The following is a 22,867-nucleotide window of genomic DNA, read 5'->3' on the forward strand; positions in this document are numbered from 1 at the left end:
AAAGTTCGGAAATTGAACTGCTAATTCAATAAATTCTGGGAAACCGCGGAATAGTTTTTAAATCTATAAAATATAATTATTTACTGTAATAAAAATAAAAAAAAATACAATATTAAAGTATAATAAATAAAAATACAATTTTAAACTGTGTTAACGAGAGGCTTAGTTCTAACAGGAGGATGGAATTCGGTTGTTTGTGTTGGAACCAACAAATTTAATCTTCTTACAAAAACAGCGCAAATCATCATTGGTCTAAGCGAAGTAACTTTCTCTCTAATTGTCCTTCTATTTAAGTCTCCTCTGAACTTCAATGATACACTCTTACAGAACCTTAAAATTTCCATCTTCCTCATTATTTGATTATTTCCGGCCAAAGATAAAATTGATTCTTTTATTCCACGCTTAGCATCTATTACTGTAACAGATGTTGGATCTATGCCATTAACAGATGCAAATAGTGATCTTGTCCACTTTTCCCATTCTTTGTTCGCTTGAATAGAGTCAACAAATCTTTGTTTTTCTCTTTCAGCTTGATTAGCTCTATCATCTGCTAATCTTGCATCATTAATGCATTCGTCACGATCATGCAATGCTTTATCGCGCTCTTGGCATATATCTGTGAATGCTGTGAAAAGTGTTTCATCAGATTTGATGTTAAGTTGATTTCTAAGTGAAATTGCATCATTCAAAATTGCTGCTTCTTCACTGGAATTACGTGATTGTATTTCATTGATTATATAGTTAATCAATTCATCAACACTGTCTACTTGTGGCTTCTCTTTGCCGAGTAATGAAATGATCTTTTCTATTTGTTTTGTAAATTTCTCATATCTTTGATCGTTTTCATTATTTATTTGAGAAATTTTTGCATTGTTCTGCTGGATAATCAATGACTTTCTATCTTCAAACTCTGACTTGATATTAGCAATTGCATCATTAGCAGCTTGTAGTTTGAGCTTGAGTGTTCTTTCGCTTGCTGTTGCCTTTGCAAGTTTCATTTCCAAATCTTTCTTATAAGGAGCATATTCTTCATTTGTCTTCTTTAGATTTTCATTTTCCTTCCTTGTTTCATTGAGTTTGTTTGTCAATTCTTCCAATGTTGATACGTATTTTGTATTGAGTTCTTTGTTTTTCTCTCTTATTTCATCTATGTTTGTTTGTGTTTTTCCTTGTAATTCGTTCATCCTCTGCTTGTAAAACATCTTCCTCTTTGTTTCTTTTTCGCATTTATCACTGACAACTTGAAGAGCTTTCTCTAATTGGTCGATTGTTGACTTTAATTCAGCAACTTCTTCATTGTGATTGTTTTGTTCTTCTTGGAGTTTCTCTCTTGTATCATTTAATTCGTTTTCAAGTAAATCTCTTTCATTCTCGAGATCTCTTCTTGATTCATTTATAACAATACTTTGTTGTTCTTGTGTTTCCTTTAAGTTGGTCAGTTCACTTTTAGCTTCAACTAATTCTTTATCTTTTGCTTTCAGAGCAGCTTTCAACTTCTTCATGTCTTTAGTTGTTTCTTGTTTGATGTCAGAGATTTGCTGCTGTATGTTATTGACTATATCAGTAGCTCTATCTGTGAATATCTTCCTTTGCTCTTCGAAATGATTCTCTTTTTCTTGGATTTCGCTTTGAAGCTTTTTGATTTGAGCATCTTTTTCACTAAGTTGTTTTTGATGCTCTGTTTGTGTTGTTTCAACATCACTCTTGATATGATTGATGAACTCAGCAAATAACTCTTCAATGTTCTCAGAGTTAGAGCTTGTGAATTTCCTCAAATTCTGGGCTATTTGGATATTTTGTCTTTCGATTTCTTTTGACTTTTGGATCTGTTGGTTCTGTTTTTCTGCGAAATATGATTTGTCTTGTTTCGGCTGCTTGAAGTTCCTCAACTGCTCGTTCTGGTTCATCAATAGTTTGTTCATTTGAAGTATTCCGCATAACAATATGCGAAGTTCAATGAATGGAGATGCATTTACGTTCTTCTGGCCAACGAAATCGTAAAAGATCTTTGCAACATCTTCCGGTTGTAATTCATCTCTTTGTGAGAACAAATCTGGGCAGCTCTCGCGGAGGAATGATTGATCTTCTTGATCAAGGAAGCACTGGATCCTGGCGCATTGTGTAAACACGGCTTTTTTGTCGTTGTCGTTCAAACATGAAGTTCCTGTGATTTGTTTGAGCCAATTCATGAGGGATATGAGATGGGAAATGAGTTGGAAGTGACGGCTAATAAGATCTTTGTTTTTATCGGTTTCATTTTGCTGACAAGATATAACTTTCATCTGATCTCCTTGATATGAAAGGACTGCTGCAAAAATCTTGTCGAGAATTGCTTCTTTTGTATCGGATTCGAAATCAATATTGATTTTGATTGTAGATGGAAGAGATTTGAGTATTTTATCGATTGATTGTTTCCATTTGAGAGATTCTGTTTCTTTATACTGTTGGTATTCTGTATCTTTTTCTTGTAATGATTTCTGTAGAGATGAATTTTGCTTCTGTAAGGAAATCAAATTTTTATCCATAGTTTCAAGGACACTTTGCATATTATAGAATTGAGAAATAATGTGTGACCTCTGTGAAACAAGTTCTGTTATCTCACAATTCTGATTTTTGAGTAATTCCTCCATAGAATTTATGGTTTCTCTAATATCTGGAGCATTTGATCCAGAAAGAGATGTACTTGATTGGGAATGATCGCGTGTCCTAATGCTCTTCAGCTGTTCAATAACTTCTTGATCTCGTGATGATTGTAATTTTAATTCTGAAATTAAAGTATCTAATTGAAGATTTTCAGTATTTTTCTGGTTTAATGAGTCTTCTAGAGACGTTACCTTTGCTTTAAGTGCCTTGAGCTTCTTTAATGATAAAGATAGTTGTTTCTGAAATTTGGCGCCATTAAAATTATTTTCATCCAAGGAGGCCTGTAGTTGTTCGATCGTATCTTCCTGCTGTTTTAACTTAGCTTGTAGATCTTGTTTTTCGTTTTGTTCATCCTTTAGTTGCTTTTCGAGGGAATCAATCTGAGATTGAAGAAGTTGGATCTTAGTTTCTTGGATTTTGTCTGGCTTTTGAGGTTCTGCTGATTTATTATTATTTCTAGTTTGAGTTTTGGCTTCATTGTTGAGTTGTTCGATTATTTTTCTTTGGTTGTTAATTATTTCTTGATATTTTGCAATTATTTTCTCATAATCTGAACGCTGCCGCTCTAACTGTTCATCATAAGCAGCTCTGATATTCTCAAAGCTACTCATATTTCTTTCAATGAAAAAAGTCTTCGCGGGTAAAAAAAATTGAATGGGAAATTAACGTCATGTCCTATCATGTATATTTACAGCATATTTAACTCAAGATTTGAAATATCCATAATGAATCGATTTAGAATTTAAAGTATTGTTGCACCAAACCAAAAAATAAGGAAATCCGGAAAAATATGTGTTAAAAATATAGCCAGTAGTAATATTGGATTGTAATGTGTATTTCATAAGACGACAAAATCTTTCGTCCTGATTTACATCTATGAATTTTCTGGAAATATAACAAAATTCTTTATTAACAAATAATGAATTCCATGCATCTTTCTTTACATCCAAAATGAGAATCAGTAAACTCGATCATTAACATTCAAAACTGATTAATGCTCAAATATTTCAATTTAAAAATAAGTATTATAGTGTAAATTATCGTAGAACATGACAATTATTTATAAATTTTCTTGATTATCAGGTTTCTTTTGATCTGAATCTGATTGATCGTCAACTTCAATCATTATATCTTTATCAACAATATCACCGTCATTCAAATGTACTTCAATATCATCTTGCAATTCTCCTGTATTTGTGGCGCTCTTGTAGCAGAATTTCCAGCCAATAAATAATAATAAAATCAAAGCGATCAATATAAATCCGATATAAGTGATAGATCCCATTTCTAAATTCTTAATTAAATCGGCTGAAATGACTTCTTCTGTTGGGTCTGGAACTTTTGCCTCTTTGGTTTCATCTGACTCTTCTGGGAAAGGAGACATTGTTGGTCTTGGTGTTCTATTTCCAGCAGCGGATGGTGTTGGAGAACTTGATGGTTTAATTTCAGTTGAATTAGTACTGAAAGTTGAGATGAAAAACAAAAATAACATTTGAAATTTCTGACATGAAAAATTTAACAAATTATCCCAAATTTGAATTTAATACTTAGAACAATATCTCTGATTGATTATTGTAAATTTGCAAAGAAAAAATATAGAATATAAGCTCAATCTACAAATTCACCCCAAATTGATGATATTTATTGATTGGGTTAACTCATTTTCTTTATATCATTCAATATTTTAACATACGGAATATATGATAATCAAGAGAACTGATTCAATTTAAATTCAGGTTCAAAGTCATGTATAAATAAACTTTTTTATGGACGAATCGATAGTGTTGTAAACAGAAATTCATCAAAAGTGACACTTCAGAAAAGCTAAAATATTGAATTTTTGGAACTTTTGATAGAGCACGTTTTTAAATATTAATTAAATTAAATGTATATTTTGTAAAGATTCTTTTTAATAAAAAATAAAATTTTGAAGAAGAACACAAAATCTTCTGAAAAATAATATCACATAAACTCATATTATTTTCTAATATATAACTATTTTATATAAAAATCAAATTCAATGATCTTAAAAGCGAAGGATAAACCTCAAAAATTACGAATATAATGAGTGGGAATATAATGCTTATCTATCATAAAACCATATGAAATATCAATTTTTGCTTTACGCCTAATTTTTGACGACAATTAGCAAAAAATGTTAAATGTTAACACTCAGTCCATTTGAATATGAAAAATAAAATTGACTTTGATTAAATGTTTTTATTTATCATGCAATTCTTCTTGCGACCAAAGATTTGAATAAAAGTTCAAAAAATAAGATAGCTTAAAAAATAATATACGGTAGTGTTTACTAATAGATGAATAGTATATAAATTCTATTAAAATGGATTTGATCCAAAAAAATATAAAACCAAAAATAATTGTTATAATTATAGATCCAAGGTGATGTGATTTTTGCATCCCTGGGATGGACGATACACCCAAAGTGTCACCTTTTTTGGGATAACATGAATTTTAAATATCATGAGAGTTCTGCAAACCATATGCACAATATCTATTCAGCCTGACTTCTTGTATATATGAGTTAGACTTCTTAAATATTGTGCTTGGGGCGATATAAGTATTTCCGAGATTACCATCGTGCTCTATAGTATGCTACTTCTCCCTGGTTCTAGCTCAGTTCCAAGGATATTGGCGTTCAAGGATTTGGCAAGGTCCTTCCGAAGTCTCTCATTCGATGAGAGATTTCGGAAGAATCTTGCCTTAAAGTACTCCAACTCTTGTTCTTTTGTTCCTAAATAGTGAGAAAAGTTATTTGACTACTTAAGGTAGAGATTATCCGAGGTCCCTCATTTGATGAGGGGCCTCGGATAATCTCTGCTTTAAAATTGTACACTTGTAGTCCATGAGAGTGTAAGTATACATTGATAGGACAGCTTTCTTCTGAAGTCTTAGATTTGATGAGAACCTCAGAAGAAAACTGTCATATTTTATAGTAAAAGGAGTTTCAGGAGCTCCAAAGCTCCCTTTCGTAAGGATTAGGAGCTTTGGAGCTCCTGGTTCGGAGATGTGTTTCGCATCTTTCATCAGCAAAGGACATTTACCATCTGGGACTTTGTTGATGGAGACTCAGGAGCTCCAAAGCTCCCTTTAGTAAGGATTAGAAGCTTTGAAGCTCCTGGTTCGTAGACGTGTTTCGCATCTTTCATCAGAAGAGGCCCAAATGGTAAATAGCCTCTGCTGATGAGCTTCAGGAGCTCCAAGACTCCCTCTCGTAACGATTAGGAGCTTTGTAGCTCCTGAAGGTAAGGTAGGATTGCTCTGATCTCTAATCAGTAGATGCCATGCCTCATTATGAACTCTACTGACAAGAGATCAAGAGCTCCAAGGACTCCTTTTTTAGTTAGTGGCGTTCTCACCATTTAGTAGGATTGCTGATCCTACTAATGAAGTGATCACTTAGTATACGTTTTGAATAAATTGAATTTTTTTTAGAATTTAGTATTTTTTATAGACATCACATGTATATTATAAATACATAAATATATTCTTTAATTCAAAAAATTCAATTCGGTTTTGGGATGGGCATCCCAGCCCCAAGTATTCAATTTTATTCAATTTTTAAAGAATTTTGGGTTGGGATGCCCAGACCAAAACAAGCTTTATATTTTGATGTGTAGATACGTATGTGTGCATCATTGTTGTGTTATATATTATGTTTTTAATGAAAAAAAATCTGATTCAAAAAAAATTATCACTAATTAGTTGATAATATAAAGAAAAAATAGATAAATTGTATGTTTGAGAGTATTTATCCACATTCACTCATATGAATTTCATTAAATAGTGTCTTTTTACTCCCAAATTTATTTTGAATTATTGAAATCAAAGAAAAAAAATCAGAAAAATTTCTCGAAATTTTTATTTTCAAAAAAAATTTGGATTTTATATTGAAAACTGACACTGGGAGGACGATAGGGCTGGGATTGGAGATACCCCGCTCACTTGGGAAAAATACGGATCTATATTATAATTTAAATGAAGAAGTAATTTAAAACGATTTTATTTATGATCAAATTTTATATATTTTTTTGGATCAAATCCATTTTAATAGAATTTATATACTATTCATCTATTAGTAAACACTACCGTATATTATTTTTTAAGCTATCTTATTTTTTGAACTTTTATTCAAATCTTTGGTCGCAAGAAGAATTGCATGATAAATAAAAACATTTAATCAAAGTCAATTTTATTTTTCATATTCAAATGGACTGAGTGTTAACATTTAACATTTTTTGCTAATTGTCGTCAAAAATTAGGCGTAAAGCAAAAATTGATATTTCATATGGTTTTATGATAGATAAGCATTATATTCCCACTCATTATATTCGTAAATTTTGAGGTTTATCCTTCGCTTTTAAGATCATTGAATTTGATTTTTATATAAAATAGTTATATATTAGAAAATAATATGAGTTTATGTGATATTATTTTTCAGAAGATTTCATTCTATATGCCTATGAAAAGTACTCTCAAAACTAACTTTTTCCTAATTATAATTAAATCTAGAATATTGTATTATGCTTAGTATTATTTCATTTTTCTCGTTCAATTTAGAATTTACAAATGTCAAAAAATTGAGAGCTGTCACTTTTGATGAATTTCTGTTTATTACAATAGCATACCAAATTCAAAAAAAAAGAAATTTCGCTCTCCATATGTTTTCATAAATTTTCTTTGATTTTAAACTTTGAACGAATATTCTATGTGAAAGCAAGATTTCATATGAAATAGATGAAACTATATAGGAAATTACTCCCTGAAAAGGAAAAGTCGTAGAATTCTCATTGAATAATCACACTTTTTCTAAGAACAAATTTAAAAAAAAAAGATAGTTTTTCTTAAATATACTCTTTTGTGGTCAATGATATATTTAAATAGTAGAATTTGAATTTTGCCAAAAAGAGAAAGTCGTATTTTTTTGAATAGCATTCAATTTTATAAATCTTCGGTTTTCAAAATTAAATGATATTTTCCGAGCAAATTGATATTAAAAATATTATTAATTTTGTTAAACACGTGCATCAACCTCACATACAAGGTCGAAAATGGATGAAAAACCAAATTATATAAATATTTTGATTTCCAGAGTTTATTGCATTAGGAAGGATTTTCAACCACACCATCGAGTTAATAGAAATATGATATTTTTATATCATATTTATTATGCATTTTTGTTGGAAAAAACATTTTTTGAACAAGAATTTTATTAAAAATAATTACAAATAAAACGGAGGAATAAAATGAATAATATCGTGTTTATCATACATTGAAAAAGGAAAATTTTTGTTCACCACAATCCGTCATCTGGAAAATCAAAAACACCTTCTAGACTCATGGCATCATCGAGTTCGTTAGGTTTCTCGTTTTGGTGGAGTATTCTAACAACTTCACTTTGAGTTAATAAAGAAAAATCAGGAAATTTACGTCTAAACAACTTAATTCTATTTCTTACCATCCACCAATCCTTGTCCTGCAATTTCTTCGCAATTGATGCTGCTGAAATATCTCCATTTTTAACATGAGACATTATAATGAGGTCTTGTTCAATTGAAAAGTTGTTTTTGATACCATTTTTGATGTGCTTAAGGAATTCTCTGACTTGTCTTGTGGTATGGTTAATTATCTCAGATATTGATTCGACATCCAAACCCTCTGAATCAAGTTGAATAATGGTTTCTTTTTCACTGTCCTTCAAGAACTTCTTTGTGTGAGGTTGAACTTTGGAACGGCCCACATGCTTCTTCCTATTCTTGGGCATAAATAAAACTGAACTCAATTTTCAATTCGTTGTAAACCGTTGAATCTTTTCAATATAGAACCGTTTAATATGTGTTTGAAAAATTAATTGAATAAAGTTGAAGTATTGAACTGAACTCATCATTATCTAACTTTTCTATTTTTTAACACCAATTCAATTATTTTTTACAAATCAAATTTTTTAATGTATTTAGATCCATATTATAAATAGATTATCTGAGTGTACCATTTTTTGTCAGGAATATTTTACATTTTCAAAAACTTTATCATTCAAAATTTTCAAAAATCATTTTATCATTCAGGATTGTGTTATCATGTAACACTATACATTTATTGATGTCAAAAAAAAGGCAATAATTTTTGAATGATGTACGTTATATTAACAACTTTTTAATGACAATATTGTTCATGATATTGTTGCATGCTAAGTTCGGTCAAAACGTAAACCTCTCAATTTTATCGTCGGGGAAAGTAACTCAATTCCTTCAAAATTATTCTTTAAATATTGAATTTAAAGTTATTTAATTTGGATTATAAATAAATAGGCTAATACAATATTTAAAAATGAGAAAAAATAACTTTTCAAAGAACTTTTCATAATCTCAAAGAAAATTTTTTATTCAATAATTATATAAATTAATTAACATTCATAATGGAATTGGATTTTTTTTATTAAGGGTTTCGTTTTGCTAAAATTGTCACTTTTATAGCATATTTGTTTTTGAATGTTTTGCGAAACCAAAAAAAAACTATGATATACAATGTGTGTGTAAAGAAAATACTTTATTTACTAGTTAAAAAATCATTTGGTATTGATCAAGTTATTTTTTCTGGATAAGATATTATATGAGAAAGGGACAGACTAGCCCATTGTCACTTTTTAATTTAGCAAATGAACGCTTATGGAGTGGAGTTTTTGGGTAAATCTGATTTGCTTATAAATGAAATAAAATCAAAAGAAACCATATTGGCATTATATTATGCAAAAATAAATGATCTTACTTAGTACTTTTAAAGTTAATTTCAGAAAAAATTTGACACAATGGTATCCGGCACATACAAGTGGTGTACAACCAAAATATAAGTTAGTTTAAACATATATTGCTATATCTCATGATCTTACTTAGTACTTTTAAAGTTAATTTCAGAAAAAATTTGACACAATGGTATCCGGCACATACAAGTGGTGTACAACCAAAATATAAGTTAGTTTAAACATATATTGCTATATCTCATGATCTTACTTAGTACTTTTAAAGTTAATTTCAAAAAAATTTGACACAATGGTATCCGGCACATACAAGTGGTGTACAACCAAAATATAAGTTAGTTTAAACATATATTGCTATTCTCATGATCTTACTTAGTACTTTTAAAGTTAATTTCAGAAAAAATTTGACACAATGGTATCCGGCACATACAAGTGGTGTACAACCAAAATATAAGTTAGTTTAAACATATATTGCTATATCTCATGATCTTACTTAGTACTTTTAAAGTTAATTTCAGAAAAAATTTGACACAATGGTATCCGGCACATACAAGTGGTGTACAACCAAAATATAAGTTAGTTTAAACATATATTGCTATATCTCATGATCTTACTTAGTACTTTTAAAGTTAATTTCAGAAAAAATTTGACACAATGGTATCCGGCACATACAAGTGGTGTACAACCAAATCTTCGACTAGATGAACTTGTAATCGAGTTATATTCCAGTGTTGTTCCTTCATTCCCGATTAAGTTGCAAATTAAAGGTCTGGATTCAGAGAGAAGTGTTAAAGTTATCAAAAAAGTCACAAGAGATTTCGAAGAAATGACACAATTTAAAAAAGTCGAATGCATCAGTATGCTTGAAGCTGTTCAGAAAGGTCTGAAAAATGATACACTTGATCCCAACATTGTTTACTCAACATTAAAAATATTATTGCAAAGAAAACATTTGATTTAATAAACATTTAATTTATTATAATTAATTTTTTATTACAGTATAGTAAAAAATGCTATAAATAAATTATTATATTTTATTAAAATGTGACTTTTAATAGTAAGTGAATAAAATAAATCAGGAATTGGGAAAGAAATAAGGTTAATTAAAAATAATGAAAATTACAAGTTTAGGGTTAATGAAAAGTGACAATGGGCGAGTTTGTCCCCCACTCATATTATATGGATAATTGGATAGAAAATACAATTATATAATCTTGTACCTGGTTTAATTAAGCTAATTGTCATCAGAAACTTGTAATTTTTATGAATTTCAGATTTTCTTTTCATTACTGCTTTTCTTAATAGGTCAAGTTCTTATTTACGTTATAAAGTATGATATTTACAAATATCAAGTTATCATGTTTTTTGAGAAATTATGAGAAACAAAAGGCAAAATCGCAACCGAATTTTTAAATCTAGATTTTGATGATAAATTGTGATTTTTAGCTTAAATCGCGATTTTTAAAAAATCGCGAACAGAATTTTTTCGCGATTTATTAATAAATCGCGATTTGAACGATAAATTTCGATTTTTTTAAAAAATCGCGATTCGGGAAAAAATTGCGACTTTTTGAAAAATCGCGAACTTTCAAAAAAATCACGTCCTTAATTTTGGTCTTTTTCGGAGTGATAAGTCGTCCTTTAAGTAATATTTTTTTCTCGAATTGCTAATTGAAAAATTAAATTCGAGAAAAGAGATTACAATAGTATTGTATGGACTATAATCCTACTACTATAACACTTTTTTTGTGAAAATCACACTTTTTTAAAAAAAGATATCAAATTGAAAAAAATTATTCTTATATTTACTTATACTGTAGGGCACATTCATTGGTTATGAAAATCACATAGTATGAATACTCAATCCCAAATATCTTAAAAAAATATTCTAAAATATTAGACTCGATTTTAGCAATTGTATTCTAATCATAATATAATGCCCGAGTATATTATATAAATAGAACAAATATTAGTAAATTCAATTTTTTTTTTTCAGATCGCAAATTATCTAATACAAATATTCATAAAAATCACATACAGTATATTTGCATTCAATGTCAAATATAATAGCTATCTAATACTTTCGAAAAATTGAGCTTTTGAATATTTTATAAAATTTCTGGTCCAAAAATTGTGCTTTCACAATATTTTGATGATATCTATAATAATTAGACTACAAATATAAATTGTATAATAAAAAATCAAAATTTGCTTTTGATATCTCAAATCTCGATATGAGATATTCAATGTCAAATCAAAGTATTCATAATTAACAGATTTGTATCGTGAATGCTTTCGTTTTGCTTAATACACAATTATGCATGACAAGTGTGTGTGGCTACACAATTCTTTCCGTCCGAAGCGGAGAATTGTGAAGTTTACACCGCATTTCACGGATAATATAATGGAAAAACGATTTTCATGGAATACTATTTTTATTAATAGCTTAATAAATGAGCGAGTCTGATAGATATATGTTACGCAAGATATATCCATAGAGAAGTGTTTAAGTATAAAACAATGCGTTATACGTTATATGTAGGATATAGATGGTTTTTCTCCATTGAGAATTTTGTCATGTGAAAAATCTCTTTTTTAGCTATGATAAAAATACTTTTTATATACTATTATATCTCAGTTGATATTGATTCAACATTCTTATTTCACATGATAATATAATAGTATATGTAGCGAGGTATTATATTCTCTTGTGATTTCGATCTATTAATGCTCACACAAAAAATTCGCTACATCAAAATTTCCTCGGAAAATTTCACTTTTGCTGCTTTGATTCAACTTTGATGTCCAATGAATACTCAATAAAACTCGAAACTCTGATCATGGAGATCTATCATCACATATATAATTATATTGCTTAAATATGTGTATAAATTGTATTTTGGATTTTTCGGATTAAAAAAGGTTAAAAGTGTCATATTGATATAATTCACATTTTTGATTTCGTTACTTAGAAATGAGAATTGGTCAATAATTTATTATCCATTTGTAATTATAAAGTGTTTTAATGTATTGTGAGTTCATTTAATTAGGTTTAACTATAATATAAAAATAAATAATCACAATAATAAGTATTTAATTAAAAATGAGTATATTCAGAGATAATGCAGGTTCTTTTAGTTATTATTTAGGAGGTTTTATTTAGTTAACAACAAATTAAAATAAATATATTAAGGAATGCGTATCAACAATTTTAACATTAATGGAGGTAGATCAACAATATTAATAATGGGAGTGGGTCAATAATTCAAATACTGGAAATGGCTTAACAATGTTTATTATGGATATGGTTCAACAATGTTTATTATGGAGCTGGATCAACAATGCAATTAATGGAGGTAAATTAACAACGTCAATAATAGTAGTGGATAAGCAACTCAAATACTGGAAATGAATCAACAATGTTAGTGATGGAAGTGGATCAACAATGTAATTATTGGAAGTGTATCAATGTTAGTAATGATTGTCAAAATTCGTTTGAAATGTATTAACAAATAAGATGTCAAACCGCAAACCGTTGTCACATTTCAAACAAATTTTGACAATCATTACTAATATTGCTTTTATTACAATTATTTCAATAATATCCAATAATATCTTTCAGGTGAACAAAAATAAAATATCCAATCAACTCATATCATGTCAAACCGCAAACCGCCGTCACTTTTCAATCATTTTTGACATTAGCAAATATTAAAAAAATATTTTTATTATTTAATATTTTTTTATGTTGAATAAAAATTATATTAATATAAAAGATATTTTTTTACTCAATATAAGTTGGCGCTATCACTCTCTGAAGCTGAATCTGTGTAATTATATGCATCTGTTGTTTCATCCATGCTGTCTAAGTCAAGGAAATCCCATTTTTCTGCGCCTTTACGAAGTGGCCTCCTGTACAAGAGTTTGTTTGTCAAGCCAGCGCACATGCCAAATGTTTTGTGATAAAAAGTGAGATCATTATCAACATGTAAGGGCCACTTTCCTCCAATTACTCTCCAATATTGTTTGAGTCTGGAGAAGTAATTTTCCACAATTATTCTGCTGCTTGACAATTTTTTATTGAATGTCTTCTGCTCAGCAGTTAATTCGCTATTTTTTCTGCGCTTGTATGGAATTAATGCCCATGGAATAATTTGATGAATTCCTTGATAGCCAGAGTCTGCCAAAAGGACTGGTATTTGATCGATTTCTGCTTTCATCTTATCTGCTTCTGCTTTTAATTTGCTTATCAATGTGTTGGATTTCCTAAACAAATGAAAATCATGTCTCTTTCCTCTGATTGGTTTGGAATAATGTAAAAGAAATCCTTTTGGGCTTACAAAGCACTGAGTTTTGATGCAGCATATTTTATGTTTGCCTGAATAATATTTTTCTTGATTGGCACTTCTGGGTATCTCTTGAACTGTGGCATCAAGTGCTCCCAACATATAAGGATATTCTTTTGATTTTTCGCGATCATCCCATTTAATAAATGATCGCCATTTCACATATTCTCGGCCGATTTTAGAACCAATTGCATCGATCACATCAATGATAATTTGCCTTGTGTGTGTCTTTTTGATACCGAATTTATCGGCCAATTCTTCGAATCCAGGAGCGTGTTTAAGCCATGTTAATGTAATTAATAAACGTGCTTCCATTGAAACCCTAGTATTCTTATAATGATGTAATTCAATTGAAGGGATGAAAAGTCTTATAAGATCTCGAAAATCTTTGCACGTAAGATTTGTTAATTTAATTAATGTATTATTATCGTCATTGTGTAAAATTTCTTCTATTCTTATTTTAAGTGGTTCTTTTTGTTTTTTTGGAGGATCTGGAATTATTGGAGCGTCAGCAAAAGTGGCGATGTAATCGATTTCCCTTTGAGCAAAAAATGCTATTGGATCATCTGTATCTTGAAGTGGTTCAGGATTTGGTACGGGCGTGGTATTTTGATGTGGTGGATCAATTTGTACGGGCGTGGTATTTTGATGTGGTGAAATACTCTGTGCAGGCGCAGTATTCTGATGTGATGAATGACTTTGTACAGGCGTAGTACTTGGAGCTTGGGTCCTCTGTGATGCTGATTGAGCAGCTCTTTGGCTTGAGGACGAATGACCTTTTTTCTTATTCATAAATGAAGTCAAATGCTCTTTCTTGAAAATTTGAATTATTTTACAATTTTTCTAAAGATATATAAAATTTCAATAGGCATACAATATTTCAATAGACATATATGATTTCAATAGACCTATAAGAATTCAATTAACATATATTATTTCAGTAAGGTGGAGATTTGTTCAACTCATGTTCAATATTATAAAATATATATCATTGTGAATATAACACCTATAAAATATAAAATTATCAGATGATTTTAAATTAAATTGTAAGCAAATAGTTCGATATTCTAGAATGAAATGGCTGCCGATGACTTCTTGATAATGATTTCGCCTGTGATAAATCGATAAAACGCCATCGAAGCCATCGATATGCACTAGTTCTGGATGTAAAAAAAAAAAAAAAAAAAAAAAAAAAGGTAGTGGGGCTTCCAGGCACTTCGTGCCTTCTAGCCCTGAGGATGAATGAGTATAAATGAAGTCTTGACAAAGTCTTTACGAAGAAGTCTTGACAAAGTCTTTACGATGAAATCTCAACAAAATATTTATGAAGAAGTCTTGACAAAATATTTATGAAGAAGTCTTGACAAAGTCTTTACGAAGAAGTCTTAACAAAACATTTACGAAGAAGTCTTGACAAAGTCTTTACGAAGAAGTCTTGACAAAGTCTTTACGATGAAGTCTTTACGAAGAAGTCTTGACAAAGTCTTTATGAAGAAGTCTTGACAAAGTCTTTATGAAGAAGTCTTGACAAAATATTTACGATGAAATCTCAACAAAACATTTACGATGAAGTCTTGACAAAGTCTTTACGAAGAAGTCTTGACAAAGTCTTTACGATGAAGTCTTGACAAAGTCTTTACGAAGAAATCTCAACAAAGTCTTTACGATGAAATCTCAACAAAACATAGACAAGAAAGTTCATGAGTGTAAATGACCCAAAAATATATTTTAGGGTAGAAGGGTATATCTACCCCGTTTTCTACCCTCTTTTCTACCCTCGTGAATTTTCATGAAATTTATACAGAATTCAATAAAAATATATTTTAGGTGAAGAGGTGAGATTTCACCTGTTTTTTCACCTAATTTTTCACCCTCTTGAATTTTCATGAATTTTACACCAAAAATATACTACTAGGGTCATTTATGAAGAAATCTCAACAAAGTCTTTACGATGAAATCTTGACAAAACATAGACAAGAAAGTTCATGAGTGTAAATGACCCAAAAATATATTTTAGGGTAGAAGGGTATATCTACCCGTTTTCTACCCTCTTTTCTACCCTCTTGAATTTTCATGAAATTTACACCAAAAATATACTACTAGGGTCATTTACGAAGAAATCTCAACAAAGTCTTTACGATGAAGTCTTGACAAAGTCTTTACGAAGAAGTCTCAACAAAGTCTTTACGAAGAAGTCTTAACAAAGTCTTTACGAAGAAGTCTTAACAAAAGTCTTTACGAAGAAATTCATGAAAATTCAAGAGGGTAGAAAAGAGGGTAGAAAACGGGGTAGATATACCCTTCTACCCTAAAATATATTTTTGGGTCATTTACACTCATTTACGAAGAAATCTCAACAAAGTCTTTACGAAGAAGTCACAATAAAACATCTGTCAAAAACCGCTTTTTAACTTCACTTAAAATGCCACGTAAGCTACGTAAGAATATACGTAAGAGGAAGAGAGCATTGAAACATCCAATAGTAAAACTGACACCACAACAACAGTTGCAACAACAAATGCTGAATGACCCCACTATGTTGCAACAAATGTCAAGCAATCCTATGCTTTTAAACCGAGTTGTTGGTGCACAGAGTGGAGGTTTAAGAGCGGCACTTTTAGCGAAAATGGCAGGCTATGGTGGAGCTGCAGACGGAACAGCCTATAACCCTCAAAGTCAAATGAATTTGAGTTCACTCAAAAATCAAATAACAGATGTCAAAAAGTCAAACATAGACATACAGAAGCAAATAAGTGAAAACGAAAAGAAACTAGAATATGACAGACACACAAAGAAACTCAATGAGTTAAACGTAGAGAAAAAGAAGAAAGAAGAACAACTGAAAGAACTAAATACAGAGGAATATGCGAAAAAAAGTGTCAGAAAAGCAGCAGAAGTAGCAAAAATGGAACAAGATGTTATAAATTTGAAAAACCATACTACTCAATATAAAGTACTGAAAGATGAAGAGATAAAACAAAAAGCCATGAAGACATATATGGATAGCGATGAGTATAAAAAAGAAGTTGAAGCAACTGTAAAGGCAGAAAAACTTTTACAGTTGCAAAACCAAACCGTACAGTATGAAAACTTAGCACAAGAAAGTAAAAATAACGACGCAGCCATGCAAAAGGCAATGAAAAGCGCAGAATATATAAAAGCTAACAATGACTGGTTAGATGCCCAAGCCAACGCTAAAGCAGCCCAACTCATAGGGTCAATAAGGACAAAAATACAAGCGGATGAAGACAGTTCAAATGAAGCTTTAACAAATGCTGACTTTAAGAACGCCTTCGAAGCTCTTCATAGTAAGGTGAAACAAGTGAACGACTTCTCATCTGGAAAGAAACTGAAGTCTGAAGGTTTCGACAAAGAGTTAAAAGAAGTAGCACAAAATATGACGAAAATAACAGATGCAGCAACGAGACAGGCAGTTCAAAGTGCCTATGACGCCGTTAGAGCAACTGTTGTGAAAAGTCAAGAAAAAGAGTTACAACAGACTAAAACAGACCTAGTAAATGCTTTCTTAAGAACGAAAAGTCAGGTAGGACATTACGCTGCAGATGGAACATATGTGCCAGCTGGTGGAACTTATATACCACCAAACCCTCCAAGAGAAGCACCTGCACCAGGACTACCTAAAACATTTACATCGTCACATGGACACAGACACAGGCATGCACCAAAACCAACAGTTCAAAATCCAGCACAGCAACCAACACAACAACCAGCACAGCAACCAACAGTTCAAAACCCTGCACAACAACAACCACAAACAGAGCAAGGACATAAAAGAAGTAGAGAACAAGGAAACCAAGAATTCTTAAAAATGCTTAAAGAAGAGTGTGGTTTCCCAGATAGTATTGACTTTAGTGACAGATATAAAGAAGCTATTAGAAAGTTCAAGGATGGAAATACTGACCCGAACCTATTTAGCTTTATGGCTCAGCACCAAAACGGATATAATCTCAAACCTGGAAAATACAAGCTCGCTAAGGGATATGATTTAATAGCATATCATCCAAATGACATGGATGAATTTACTCCGAGATATTTGATGTCAGAGCTAAATGACAATTCAACTTTCGTCATGAAACGCGTAAAAAATAGAGACGGAACGAAAGAACAAAAGCTTATGAATGCGGATGACGTAGATAGGGAAATTGTTAAAAACGGTCTCGGAATATATGAAATGCCAGCAGATGAGTACAAGAAACTCCACAGGAAGAAATAGTTCAGATACAACCAGACATGGAAGAAATAGTTCAGCAACAACAGCTAGAAGAGCCTGAAGGAAACGAACAAGTCACTCCTTTGGAAACTAACTTCACAGAACTAGATGAAGATTTGGAACAGCCGAAAAATCTTGACCCTCAACAAGAGTATGCGGAGAATATGGAATATTTCCAAGAGTCTAAAAAAAATTCGGCTGACATAGTAGAAGAATATCGAAAAATGTTTGCCGACATACAAAAGACTCCAGCACCAGATGAAAATATTCAGCATAGAATGGAAGAACTGAAAAAAATGTACACAAATACAACAACCCTTTTTACTTACGAGCATTTAACGTTCAATCTTCGGATGAACTCGGTGAAAATAAAAGGTTAAATTTCAAGAAAACATATAGAAATGAAACATTGTTTAAAGTTCATTCAGAACCTAGCCAAGATGGAAACAAACCTACTTTTGTTTCTGCAGACGATGGAACTACAATGAGATGGGGTCATAAAGCTAATCCAGATAGGTGGTTCATAAACTTACAACCTCAATTCCAAGAAGTTGTAGACGCAATGGAAGTGAATGGTGAACCAGATGTAGCTGGTATTTTCAGCGCGGCTTTAATGCCATTGAAAGATATGAAAGATGCAGATATTTTGAACCAGTATGAAATGAACATGGCTGATGGAAATATAACACCTGACGTTCTAGAACATTTATCTCAAAGAACTACACAGAACCATAGAGATGGTATATTTGGTGAAGAGTTTAGAAAGAAAGTTAGGGAGAGCGAAGGAAGAGAACCTATTGTACATGACCTTGCAAACGAAAGTTTGCAAAATGTCATAAAAACTTACTTTGCAGACAATGAACTGAGAAGGGATGAATATTTAAGAAAACTCAAATGGACAGTACCAAATGAAATGTTAGTATTGAAAAACATGTTCCTTGACAAAATAAAACCAACTACAGAAATAAACGACGCAAGACTGAAAGATTGGGTAAAAGCTTTCCCATTCACAAAAGATATTGTTGGTAACATGGAAAGAAAACCAGAATGGCTACAAAAACATATATTTGGAAACGAGCATATTCCATATGGACAGGCACTGTTTGAAGAGCTTGAACCAGAAACTCAGGACAGAGTCATGCAAACAATAAGCGACGACTCAAATACAAACTATGACAAAATCTTTCTAGGATATAGGTTACCTGAGATGGGCGACCAGAGCCAAAAGGCAAAAAGGACATGGGAAATTTGCAACATACTAGATGAACATAATGCAAAGATGCAACAACTTCAAGCAGAGGGCAATGAAGGAAAAAGAAGAGTTAAAAACTCAGTCAGGAAGAAAGTAAAGCTTGGTCCACGTGGGTTCTATTATGACATATAAATCCAACTATTCTATATTTTTACTCATATGAAATGTACGCCGCTCAGAATATAACGCCAACAGTTTTGGATGCTATGAATGGAAATGTTTCCGAATGGTATAACGAATGCGACAATGCCATTAGAAGGTCAGAAATAGTTCCTGGAACTTACGAATATACAACTGCTGTTTCTTATGGAAACGTAGGTGAGTTTGGAGAAGGTTCTTCAACAACAGTAGATATTGCTTGCGACAGGTTTCATATAATTTCTATTGACAACTCATTCTTATACGTGGAACAAGACATTGAAATAAAACCTTCTGCCAAGTTGTCTGACAAAAAAGGTTGCAATGGAATTTTCTATGTCGGATACCAATATGCTCCAGAAGTTTTCATGGGATATAAGATATATTCTAACTCTGACTTAGTTCAAACAGTAACATGGGCAAACTATGAATGGTTCGCTTTGAGAAACTCAGTACAACCACAAGCTAGAGAACAAACAGACCAGTATGCAAATATTGAGAAAATAAGAAGACTTGACCCTAACGTTCCAGGAGTTTATGTTAACCTTTCTGGTTCAGATGGAAATGCTGCCACTAAAGTAAAACTGAAACTTAGAGTTCCTTTGTCATCTTTCCTCATCTTCAGGTTTTTAAGATACTTGCCAAACTGGGCAGGAAAAATTTCTATCGAACTTACTCCAAGCAAAAATAACTTAGTCATTGCACCAACACAAGACCCATTCACTATTACAGACGTAAAGGGAACAAATCAAACGTCATTCGCCGAATTTTGCAAAGACAAAGTTGACTTAGACTTTGGTTTCTCAAACTTCAACAATGAAGTAAACTATTATTTCAATGCTGCTGGAACTGCTTGGGACCCAGTTAAGTTCACATGCGAAAAGTTTGAATGCAAGAGAATAGAAAGCAGACTTGCAGTCTATATGTTGGACCCAGATATTTCAAATGCTTTAGCTGCCAAATATATTGCAGTTCCACTTATGTTCCCTATACACCAAATATCTGTCAAAGACTTTGCAGGTGAAGTTGGAAACCAAAGTGCTGACCCAGGTGCAAGAACAGATATTGCTTTAACAACTGCAATGAAACATGCAGATACTATGTTTGTACTGTTCAGACGAACTATAAATGACTATTCTTGCTTCTACAACCCTGGTATTAAATATCATATAAACATAGATGGCAAATACTATCCAAGAGAAGAATATTCTACAGTTGAGGATATGAGGTCATACAACTTGACATTAGATGCTATGAACTTTAACAACAACTTCACAACAACCATTAACCCTGAAATGCAAAGTTCTATTATGCCATATGTGAAAGTATGGACTCATACAGGAGGTCAAAAAACTCAATATACAAATGGAGACCGTTCAAACTTTTGGCTTGGCATTCCATTTGCTGACTCAGAAGACTTTATGGGTGGTATTTCAACTGTTGGTACTGTACAAATACAATATACTGGTGACAGAGACGGTCCAGATGAACTGAGAGCAAAGAAGTTTACAAAACCAATAGCACTTTTCACGGAAGATGCTCTTTTGAAGATTCGTTCGATGAAACCTGCTGGGGCTCCTCAGATTGGCATAACGACAGCTTCCATCGAGCAGATTTTGGCAGCAGGTCAGTAAGTTGTTCTTGAACTGACTTCTCTCCGTCAAATATTGACAGTACGCCAGTTTTGACATAATATTGTATTATAAACTTACCTTTAGAAATATCTGTAAGTTTTGTTGTTATATTTTTGTCAACGTCAAGAACTTTCACCATCTCTTATACCAACTTTCTTTGCTTTATGAAAATATTTAGGTTCAGCAAAGACTGCTATTCTATAACATTTTCCATTGTTTGTGTAAAGAACTATTCTGTCAATGTATTTGTATTGTTTGTGTGTGTAAACTTTGTTCTGCTTCAATTCGAAGAGATACTCGAATACGTCCATCTTTTTTTCTAAGTAAAATGTCATTTCGAAAAATAGAAGCGTGAGTGTTTCAAAAGGTTTAATGGCGGTGGCAGATGTGAAGTTAAATTCACCAACTCAAACAAACAGTCAAAGTGTTGTTGTCAATGTCAAGAAAGAGATGTTGAAGTGGGGAAACCATACGAAGACGAAGATGGTATAACAATAGTTCCTGTAAAGAACAACCAACATATCCTGAAGTTAGCAGAGACTTAAGTTCTGTTGCAGATATTCGAAAACGACTACCAACAACTTAAAGACAAACTTAAAACTCAGGAAGATTTGTCAAGCTTTAGGTATAATGTTAAACTTGGTCGACACAACCCTGTAAAAGTGAACTCATATGTCATCGCACCTCATGAAATTTTGAAAGAACTATTGAAACTTTTGACAGAGGCAGACGATATAAACATCAAAGAAATAGAACCGACGTTAGTTGCTGTGGGTTTTCATATAATGTCATTGACAAGATATACGTTATGAAAGGAGGTGAAACGTTGAACTTAAAATATAGTTTCCCAGACGTCATAAAAATATTTGACGACCACAACATTTCATTAAAATTTACTTGCTAAGTAAATGGCAGAAGACATAGTGGTTTATACTATTACGACTAAAAACCTGAGTCATATAATTCTATAACAACAAACTTACAAAGTCCTCAAGGACGATATTGTAAACTAACCTTAAACACAATGACGACTAAAGCCTGTTTTGCTCTTTTGACACCAGAAGACTTTGTTGTTGTGAATGGTAAAAAATACTCCTTTGAAGATACTTACTCAGATATACCACCAACAGGTTTTGTTGACTTATTTAATACTTTAAGGACGGATGTAACATGTGCTGCAACTAGAGCAGGTTTCATTATGTTTGGATGTCCGACTGAGTTTACTATAAACGATATGAGCTATAATACAAAACTTATTTCTGGTTTTTTACTACCAACAGTTTCCTATAACAGGAAAAGGTGTCATACAAGGAATGTCTGTTCATTGACTTTAAGTACACCTATTTTATATATTGTTTCAAACTTAGGTTCAAAGTGCTATTCGAATGTTGACAGAAACTACTATGACAAAAGATACTCTGCGTATAACAACACTTTCTCTGCTGGTTTGCCTATTGTTCATTCGAATGCAGAGTTTTCAGCTTTAGTAAACTCAAACACTTTAGCAAACATAACGTTGACATTAGTCGACGCAAACTTTGTTCCTGTAAAACTTTTATGTCCTATGTATTTGTCAATGGCAGAAAGTTTCGAATTGGAAGATGCAACTGGTGAAAGTATTGTACTACAAGAAAACTTCAACAACAAATAGCTCAAGAACAACAAATGCAACAAATAGCTCAAGAATAAAAAAAATATTTTTTTTATTTTTATAAAAATGTACAGAATAGATGTTTCAGATTTTTATGACTTCCAAGCCTTCAGAAATATGTGTCCATTTAGAGACTATAACAAAGCAGTCGAGAATTTGAAACGTTTAGTCATTTATGTCGACTCTGCCCCAGAATG

General features: G+C 31.6%; 7 protein-coding genes and 3 pseudogenes across 10 annotated transcripts, besides 6 other annotated features; 5 read left to right on the forward strand and 5 right to left on the reverse strand.

Moving 5' to 3' along the window:
• Nucleotides 1–140: 140 nt before the first annotated feature.
• On the reverse strand, nt 141–3,254 carry TVAGG3_1087150 (A-type inclusion protein, putative-related family; the record flags this gene model as incomplete). The annotated part of the gene is made up of 1 exon (XM_001305658.1): nt 141–3,254. The coding sequence occupies one exon, from the start codon at nt 3,252–3,254 to the stop codon at nt 141–143; it is 3,114 nt and encodes a 1,037-aa protein (XP_001305659.1).
• Nucleotides 3,255–3,703: 449 nt separating this feature from the next.
• On the reverse strand, nt 3,704–4,135 carry TVAGG3_1087160 (uncharacterized protein; the record flags this gene model as incomplete). Its single annotated transcript, XM_001305659.1, has 1 exon — nt 3,704–4,135. One exon carries the CDS (start codon nt 4,133–4,135, stop codon nt 3,704–3,706), a length of 432 nt encoding a protein of 143 aa, XP_001305660.1.
• Nucleotides 4,136–4,425: 290 nt separating this feature from the next.
• Nucleotides 4,426–4,463: a mobile genetic element.
• A 571-nt stretch (nt 4,464–5,034) lies between these two features.
• Nucleotides 5,035–6,631: a mobile genetic element.
• TVAGG3_1087190 (uncharacterized protein) lies at nt 5,440–5,691 on the reverse strand (the record flags this gene model as incomplete). Its single annotated transcript, XM_001305660.1, has 1 exon — nt 5,440–5,691. One exon carries the CDS (start codon nt 5,689–5,691, stop codon nt 5,440–5,442), a length of 252 nt encoding a protein of 83 aa, XP_001305661.1.
• Nucleotides 6,632–7,244: 613 nt separating the features above from the next.
• Nucleotides 7,245–7,281: a mobile genetic element.
• Nucleotides 7,282–7,957: 676 nt separating this feature from the next.
• TVAGG3_1087210 (uncharacterized protein) lies at nt 7,958–8,428 on the reverse strand (the record flags this gene model as incomplete). The annotated part of the gene is made up of 1 exon (XM_001305661.1): nt 7,958–8,428. One exon carries the CDS (start codon nt 8,426–8,428, stop codon nt 7,958–7,960), a length of 471 nt encoding a protein of 156 aa, XP_001305662.1.
• An 847-nt stretch (nt 8,429–9,275) lies between these two features.
• Nucleotides 9,276–10,590: a mobile genetic element.
• A 2,616-nt stretch (nt 10,591–13,206) lies between these two features.
• Nucleotides 13,207–14,556, reverse strand: TVAGG3_1087230 (DDE endonuclease family; the record flags this gene model as incomplete). The annotated part of the gene is made up of 1 exon (XM_001305662.2): nt 13,207–14,556. The coding sequence occupies one exon, from the start codon at nt 14,554–14,556 to the stop codon at nt 13,207–13,209; it is 1,350 nt and encodes a 449-aa protein (XP_001305663.2).
• Nucleotides 14,557–14,932: 376 nt separating this feature from the next.
• Nucleotides 14,933–15,026: a terminal%2Cinverted (terminal inverted repeat of Maverick-3 transposon ID:TVAGG3_1087240).
• Nucleotides 14,933–22,867: part of a mobile genetic element that runs on past the window's edge.
• On the forward strand, nt 16,187–16,664 carry TVAGG3_1087250 (annotated as a pseudogene). Its single transcript has one exon. A coding segment is annotated over exon 1 (478 nt).
• On the forward strand, nt 16,751–17,823 carry TVAGG3_1087260 (annotated as a pseudogene). Its single transcript has one exon. A coding segment is annotated over exon 1 (1,073 nt).
• TVAGG3_1087270 (protein of unknown function, DUF4106 family) lies at nt 18,480–19,379 on the forward strand (the record flags this gene model as incomplete). Its single annotated transcript, XM_051256900.1, has 1 exon — nt 18,480–19,379. The coding sequence occupies one exon, from the start codon at nt 18,480–18,482 to the stop codon at nt 19,377–19,379; it is 900 nt and encodes a 299-aa protein (XP_051075850.1).
• On the forward strand, nt 19,412–20,487 carry TVAGG3_1087280 (annotated as a pseudogene). The gene has a single exon. A coding segment is annotated over exon 1 (1,076 nt).
• On the forward strand, nt 20,609–21,019 carry TVAGG3_1087290 (protein of unknown function, DUF4106 family; the record flags this gene model as incomplete). Its single annotated transcript, XM_051256901.1, has 1 exon — nt 20,609–21,019. One exon carries the CDS (start codon nt 20,609–20,611, stop codon nt 21,017–21,019), a length of 411 nt encoding a protein of 136 aa, XP_051075851.1.

Source organism: Trichomonas vaginalis, assembly GCF_026262505.1.
Source record: "Trichomonas vaginalis G3 chromosome Unknown ctg_172, whole genome shotgun sequence".
Taxonomy (NCBI): domain Eukaryota; phylum Parabasalia; order Trichomonadida; family Trichomonadidae; genus Trichomonas; species Trichomonas vaginalis.